General features: G+C 54.7%; 1 protein-coding gene across 1 annotated transcript in view; it reads left to right on the top strand.

Annotated features, from left to right (window-relative positions):
* The window catches only part of Fblim1 (filamin binding LIM protein 1), a 16,206-nt gene extending 11,908 nt beyond the window's left edge, over positions 1 to 4,298 (top strand). Inside the window, exons 7-8 of the mRNA XM_015485656.2 lie at positions 2,963 to 3,116; positions 3,278 to 4,298. Of these exons, the coding sequence (XP_015341142.2) occupies positions 2,963 to 3,076 (114 nt within the window). The 3' untranslated portion in view covers positions 3,077 to 3,116; positions 3,278 to 4,298. The remainder of the gene's footprint in view (positions 1 to 2,962; positions 3,117 to 3,277) is intronic.
* The last annotated feature ends 3,721 nt before the right edge of the window (positions 4,299 to 8,019 follow it).

The following is an 8,019-nucleotide window of genomic DNA, read 5'->3' as shown; positions in this document are numbered from 1 at the left end:
GGGGGGGCAGGTCAGGCTGGGGACCGAGCTCTCTGCTGGGCAGTGGCAGAGACAAAGGAGAATGGGAAGAATTAGAAGGACAGCTGTCCATCAGCATTCCTGGTGTCCAGGACAGACACAAAGTCACACTGCTTACCGCAAGAAAGCAAACCTGTCAGCTCATGGTGGTGACCTCTTTGATGATTAGCATCAGGGCTGTCTCTCTGTCTCTCGGTTCTGCCTTTTCTTTCTTTTCTTTTTTTTTTTTTTAAAGAGAGAGAATCTTCTGTGCTAGGCGAGCGCTCTACCGCTGAGCCACAATCCCAGCCTCATGGTTCTGCCTTTTCTGTGTTTGCCGAGAACGAACCCCACGCAGGGCATCCACACAGTCCCAAGAAGGCCCCTGATTGGCCCAGCCTGTGACGCATGCCCCTCGGAGCCAATCACTCTGTCTGGGTGCCAGGAGTGACAGCAGCATTGACAGCCCCTGGCACTGGAAGGCAGAATCCTACGAAGCGGATGGCTTGCTACCACCCTAGGCAGGGAGAGCGGGTCCTGGGCAGAGTAAGGCCACCCGGGTCCTGTGTGGGTGCTGAAGAGAGCACTTATCGGCGGGTTTGGGGAGAAGGCAGTGATGGAGGCTGAGCAGGGTGGTGGGAGGAGAGGCAGCCTCACAGAGCAGTGGTGCCTAAACAGAGGCTGGCAGGTGAGCAGAGCTGCCAGGTATTGAGAGATGGAGTCAGGAAACAGAAAGAGGGAAGGGCCTGTGGAACCCGCAGCAGCAGCAGCAGCAAGCCCGAGGAATCAGCCATGGAGGTCCCCAGGTGGGTCTGGAGCAGAGACCCACCTGGGGACCTCCATGGTGAGTGGTGGGTGTGGTCCCGGGGTGCAGCTCCGCAATCCAGAGCTACCTTGTGGGGCTCGGAGTTCAATCCCCAGTGCCACAAAAGATGGAAAAGAAATGCCCACGGAGTCAGGGCCCCGCGGAGGCTACAAAGTCCTGTGTCACCATCCTGTTATCATTCCTTGTTTTTTTTTTTGTTTGTTTGTTTTTTTTTTAAAGAGCCTAGACCCTCTCACTGGTCTGGCTGGAGAAGCACCAAGAATCCCTTCCCACACCTCCTGCTGCTAGCCCCATGTCATTGAAGTTTCTGTCTTCTCTACCACTGGTGACAAAGGGAGCGGAGAGTCCCAGGCAAATCCCTCAGTCAGTCAATGAGTAGTCCTTAGCATTTATTTGCTCACATTCATTTAAACAGGTACATGGGGGCTGGGGGCAGTGATGCAAACTCAGGAGGCTGAGGCAGGAGGATTGCAAGTTTGAGGCTGGTCTCAGCAACTTTTAACAAGACCCTGTCTCAAAAAAGAAAGAAAGAAAGAAAGAAAAGACAAGACAGCTGGGGATGCAGCTCAGTCAGCGGTAGGAAACCTGCCCAGCTAGCACGGGTGAGTCCTGGGGTCCATCCCCAGCCCAGGAGAAAAACAGAAAAGATACATGGACCCAAGAGCCTGTTTTCACTGAGGGCATCCAAGGACCTGGAGAAAACTGCCTTGTACTGAGGTTGTCTTTGTTGGTTGTAGTTCAAGGTCCAACTGATAGTGTACCTGTAAGGGCCAATGAGGAAAAGCAGGTGCGGTTATCGCCCTTATTGGTTCCGGTGGTGATTTAGATTAGCAGTAACCCCCTGCTTGTCCTTGGTGACCTTGACCGTGGCTACTGAAGTAAGTCAGCATTAGGTCTGTAGCAGTTATGTTTCAGAAGGTGAAGCTCCAGACCCAAGCAGCCGGGAATGGAGTGAGGTGCCATTTCTCTAGGAAGGGACCTGGGTTTCCGGGACCATCCACAGCCCTGCTGGCCTTGGGCTCTGTATTTATGATGGTTGTTGGAAGGGTGACAGTACTGTCACCCATGGGTAGGGTTTTATAATTAAATGCCTTCATACACACCGTCTTATTTAATCCCCAGGACACTCTGGGGAGATGATATTCATTGTCCCCATTTAGGTTTGTCACTTGATGCTCTCACAGCACCAAACAGCAGCCTTTGTGAATGACACAGATTCTGGGGTTTAGCAGCCGGTTTCCACTAGAGCCTCCGGGTGGAGCCCCGCGAGGGCGCCCTGCCCAGCTGGCCACAGAGCGAGGCAGGTGTGCATCTGGTTCCCCTGGGTCAGGGTGGCCACCTGCCAGCCCAGAGTTGTCTATCTGGGGACTAGTCCCCTTGACTGGATCCGCGCAGCTTCCAAAGGGAGTTGGCTGTGCCCTGGACCAGGCCTCTGGACGGGGATGGTTCCCGGGGTTACTCTGGCAGGTGCCCAGGTGAGGCCCACCAAAGGTGTGGACTGGGGGCAAAAGGGCGGACTTGATCAAGTCTGGGCCCCAAATTCCTCCTCTCCTTTTCATTCTGAAATTCTTCTGTGATTTGAGAAATTGGGGATATTAATGTTTGGGCTGGGGTTCTAGCTCAGAGGTCCAGTATTTGCCTAGCCTGTGTGAGACCCTGAGCTCAATTCCCAGTGTGGTCCCAGCTCTAGAACCAGCTAATGCGACCTGGGGCGGACCCCCCCCCAACCTCAGTTTCCCCACCTGCAAAACGAGGAGCTGGACTAGTCTCAGGGGCTCGTTCAGCAGACATCACACAGGCCTGTGCCCGGCTGGTCCGGGCTGCGATCTGGCCATCAGCAGGGTTCCTGCCTGGCACAACTCAAATTCCAAAGGGGTCACCAGGTTGTCCCTCTCTGAGTGTCCTTGGCTCTCCCTGCAATGACTCTGCTGCTGTCACTCACAGCCCCTGTGGCTCGAAGGCCCCACATATGGTGTCTGGTCTTTGCTAGGCACCGGGCCTGGGCATATGGGGAGCCTGGGGGAGGCCCACCCCCAGTTGGTTTATTCTTCACATCCCAAGCAAGTTCCTCCCCTGGACAGGCTCCATGCAGCCAGCTCCCAGCCCCAGGGACACCCACGTATGCCTTTGTCTCCCCAGGACTGCAGCATCCTCCTGTCTGTGGAGCCCACGGACCAAGGCTGCTACCCACTGAATGACCACCTCTTCTGCAAGCCGTGCCACGTGAAGCGCAGTGCCGCGGGCTGCTGCTGAGGGGCCCTTCCTGACCTCGTCTCCCAGCCTCCCTTCCGAGCCTCGCTAGGACCAATAGGCAGCTCAGCCCAGCGTGTGGGGGATGCTGGGAGCTGAGCCACCTGGGTGCTGGTGCACAGTGACCCGAGGCTCTCAACTCCTCCTCCTACCCCCGAAGGCTTCTTACACCCAGAGTCCCCTCTGGGCCCTGTTGAGTGCTGACCCAGGTGGCACCTGTGTCACTGACACTTAAGTATGTAGCAGAGGGTGCTGAGGCCAGCCCGGAGCACGGGGCCAAGCGGGGTGAAGAACAACTCCAATGTCACTTAAAAGTGCTTTTTTAAGAATTTCGAGGTTCAGGTGATAGGAAACGATATTCTTCAGATTTGTGGAGATAATTTTTTTTTTCTTTGAATAACTTGCTTTGGGGTGGGACGAAGTCTTAGGACAAATCCCCCCTTGGTCCATAAATGTACAAGAATGTCACCTGCTGGTGACACAGCCTTGGACTTCCCACCCCAGAATGAGGCTGGGTTGGGGCAAGAGGGGAGAGGTCAGCAGCCCCTCACCTGCCTTCTGCCTCCTCCTGTGCTGCAGCCAGTCATCAGGACGTGGTTTAAGTGCCTTTTTGTGTGCTGGGGGACAGGGAGGGGGCTGAGCATCCTTCCTGCAGCCTTAACTGGGGCTGTGCACATCACACACACACAAATACCCCCTCAGGATGGTTTCGGGGCAGGTGTCCCTCCAGCCCCCTGGTTGCCCCCCACGTCTCACTCCAACCCTGCAGCCCAGGCTTCCCTGTATCCACTGCCTCCGCAAGGCCACATCTAGAAGGTTCTTCCCTCTTAAGGAAAATCACTTGTTGCTTCCTGACATCACCAGGCTCCCGTAGAACAGATTACAACCAGCTTTTCTCCACGGGGTCCTCGGCCCACCGCATGCTCACCTGTGAGAGCTCCGGGTTCTGGGCCCTGGGGTGGAGCCACTCAGACCCTCTGACCGGCTTTCAGTCTCCTGCGTTAAGCTTAGAGCAGCGAGGCCCAGCCTCAGCCTTCACAGCCACCTCAATCTTCACGGTAACCGAGGACCTGTCCTGTTACCTCCGCCAGCTCCATGTCCTGTTTTCTTTCTTTCACTTCCATTCGGGCCTCGTGCTAAGCAGTGAGTCCTTGCACTGATGTCCACACAGCGTGAGTGTGTCTTCCCCTCCTACGCCTTGCAAATAAATGTGCACCTGTCAGAAGCTCGCCTGTGATCCATTCACGACCCGAGGGGTGGTGCTGGGTTTGGTAGTGGCCCTGGAAAAATGTGTGTGGCATTTGTGTCCAGGAAGTGCCTGCACCTCCTTCCCCAGAACTGGGCTCAGCTTGGTAGACCAGGAAGCCCCATCCCTCCCCGTGCCTGGCACCTCAGTGCCGCAGTGGACAGGTTACAGGGTGCCCGGGGGGGCGGGGGAGCCTTTGCTGGAGGGAGCCCTTCAGAGCCACCAACCCTGTAGGAGGAGCAGTTTGCATTCTCAGGGCCGGCACCTGCCCAGGCCCACCTCCCTGCGAGCTCAGTGACCGCTGGGTGGCCTGGTGCGCCCGGCTCCAGAGAGCAGGGTGCCTGGTGGGAAAGAGCACCAGATCAAGGGGCTGGTGCCCTCCACCTCCCTCTGCTGCTCCAGGGTGTGGGCCTCGACACCCCCTCTGTCAGCTGGGGACACGGATTGCCGAGCAGGAAAGGAGCGTCAGGCTGGTGGGGTTTGTGCCTGGCTCCGAGTCAGGGTCATGCAGCCCACGCTCCTTTGTCAACAGCCCCGTGGGTCCTGCTGGTGGTGCCTGTCATTGGGAACACCAGGAGCACACCTTCTTCGTCAACAAAGCTGGGTTTATTAGGCCACACGACATGGGGGACTTCGGGTGTCCGGGTCAGCAGGTGTGAGGAGGGACTCCAGAGCTTGAAGAGACTGGGGGGACTTCAGAAGTGGGGTTTGCGCCTGGTGTGTGCTGTCAGGAGTTGGGGATCTCGATTGGGTGGGTGGATTCCTTGTGGGGCACCACAGCTGTGGCTGGGAGGGAAGGGCGGAGGCTGCCCTGGGGGTCATGTCCATGTCTGGGGTGGGCCCAGAGGCACAGGGCCCTGGATATGTCTGCTGAGTGCTGCTGCATCCTCAGGTCAGAGGAGCCTTGTCCGAGCTGGGCAGCTGAGAGGACGGGGCCAGTGGCCTGCCCTCAGCGGTGCTGTCTTAGTAGCCAAGTTTGGTTGGGGTTTTCCTAGTGAAATGTAGCCCAGCGGATTCCTCTTGAAACCCTGGGGGCGGTGGCTTGGCTTCCAGGCTACACATTTGTAAATGACTTCATCAGAGGACCCTTCTAGGGAGAGTCCTGCTGTGTGTTTATCTGCATTCCCCCTGTCCCCCAGTCCTCTTTTCTCCCTCCTTCTGTTGACCCTAGGAGGGCTTGTGCCATGTCCCAAGCACAGACAGAGCACTTGGGCAAAAATAATTTCCCTTCCCTTTGAATGCAGTTCACGGGCACAGATGAAATCCACTGTGTACCTGAGCGTGACGATACGTCCTTGTAATCCCAGGGACTCGGCAGGATCACAAGTTCGAGGCCAACCTCAGCAACTTAGCAAGACCCTGACTCAAATAATAACAGGGCTGGGAACAAAGCTCAGTGGTAAAATGCCCCTGGGTTCAATTCCCACTGCAAAAATAAAATGATAAAATATTGTCTAGTGTCAAGGGGACATTTCTATACCCATGTTCATGGCAGTGTTATTCACTGTGGCCAAAATGTGTGAACAAGCCAGCTCAGTGGAGCATGCCTGTAATCCCAGCTACTTAGGAGGCTGAGGGAGACGGAGGATTGCAAGTTCAAGGCCAGCCTCAGCAAACTAGTGAGACCCTTTCTCAAAATGAAAAGGAATGGTGAGGGGGCAAAGTGGTAAAGTGACCTGGGTTCAATTCCTAGTACCCCAGAAAAAAAAAGTGATAGCAAATTTTGTTATGGGGGAGGGGAGGAGGCTGTGCTGGCAGGCAAGAGTTTCAGGGACAACAAAATAACAATGTATGAAGTAGGCAATGTTAGCATCCCAGTGTTTATTGTGGTGCTATTCACAATAGCCAAGATATGGCTTCAGCCAAGGTGCCCATCAACAGATGAATGGATAAAGAAAATACGGTATATAGACACAACAGAATATTACTCAGCCATGAAGAAGAGCGAAATCTTGTCATTTGCAGGAAAATGTATGGAATTAGAGGATTTCATGTCAGCTAAAAAAGACGGAAAGGGGCTGGGGATGTGGCTCAAGATGTAACGCGCTCACTTGGCATGCGCAGGGCACTGGGTCCGATTCTCAGCACCACATAAAATAAAGATGTTGTGTCCACCAAAAACTGAAAAATAAATATTAAAAAAAATCATCTCTCTCTCTTCTCTCTCTCTTTAAAAAAAAAGATGGAAAATGAAAGAGGGATCATAAGGGACTGGGAAGGGGTCTGGGGGAGTGGAGAGAGGGCAGAGAAGGTGAGTAGATGTGATCAATGCAGGATCGCATGATGTGCGCATGTGTGGAAATAACACAGTGAATCCTGTTCATTTGTAAATTCAAATGTGATGATAATTAATATTGATGATAATATATAAAGTACATATATGCGTGCGCACGCGCTGCGCCTGAGAGTGCCGCTCAATTGCAGAGCCAAATTTAGCATGCGCCAGACCCTGGATTCCATCGTTCCACCACTAGCAACAAAACAACAACAAAAATACCCAATATATGTATATGTGTACCTAAAAATGGATACTCAGAGACAGGGAGAGGAGCTGATAAAGCACCAGTTCGCTGTAGGAGTCCTGACAAGGGGTCGTGACCCGCTATGTGGGGTCCTGAGGCTTCTCTGCAAACCCAACTGCGAGGGTCTGACCCTGGGCTGCCGCAGGCAGGAGTGGGGCACAGCCACTAGAGGGCAGCATGGGCTAGAGAACTGGGAGTGGCCCCTGCGCCACGGTTCTCACGCCTCTCACTGGCTTCTCCAAACGCAGGAGGGGCACGGTGTTGTGGTTGGCCCCCGCCCCCGCCCCTGGTTGCCCCCGCACCGGGTTGCAGTGAGGCTGAGAGAAGAAAGCAGATTGCAAAACCAGAGAGCGAGTGAGGTGGCCACGGAATTGCTGCCACTGTCCTGGGAATGCCCTCTAAGGAGCCCCACACACTGGCCCAGACGCCCACCTGCTAGGAGGGGCTGGCCAGAAAGTCCCCGCGCTGACACCTGGGAACCTGGCTCAGCGAGGGCAAAGCCGGAACAGTACAGGAGCAAAGGACAGCATGGGGTTGCTGGGGAGCCCTGAGCCTTCCCGGTGGTCACTGGGCCCCAGGGCTCCTCTTAACAGAGCCCCACCCAGATGCTTAGATATGTGACCCCCACCCAGCATCGGCCCAATTCAGGACCAGAAAGTTGCACACCAGAGAGGTGGTATAACTGCCCAAGGCTGTCCAGAGAAACTGGCTCTCTTTTACAGACTCACTTCAGAAACGTTCATGTTCTAGAATGTTCCAGAAGCCGTCATGCAACAGAGGCCCAAATCTGAAGGGAAAAAAAAAAAAAATCTTTGATGTGTTGAGCCCTTCCTCTTAAAAACCCGAGTTTAGACCTCGGGCCTCTTGTTTGCAAGAGAGTTGAAATTTTCCCAGTTTACCCAGAAAGGGCCTGGCATCCTGTGCGTGAATCACTCTGATTCTCAGAGGACCGGGGTCAGGTGAGACTGGGGAGGGACGCTTCTGCAGAAAACACTGCTGGGCCTCTGCGGGCAGCTCTGCGCTGCTTACTCCACAGCTGCCCAGGCTAAGGCTATGGATTCCGGACCTTCCTTCTCTTTCCTTGTTTCTCAGCCCTGTCACTTGCGTGTGGATGAAAACTCTGTCCCATTTATCCCCCCCTTGCAGACCTGTTTCGCCTCCATTTGCTCTTTGATTTC

This window comes from Marmota marmota, unplaced genomic scaffold, assembly GCF_001458135.2.
Source record: "Marmota marmota marmota unplaced genomic scaffold, marMar, whole genome shotgun sequence".
In the NCBI taxonomy this organism is placed as follows: domain Eukaryota; kingdom Metazoa; phylum Chordata; class Mammalia; order Rodentia; family Sciuridae; genus Marmota; species Marmota marmota.
This window is presented reverse-complemented; position numbering and strand designations above follow the sequence as displayed.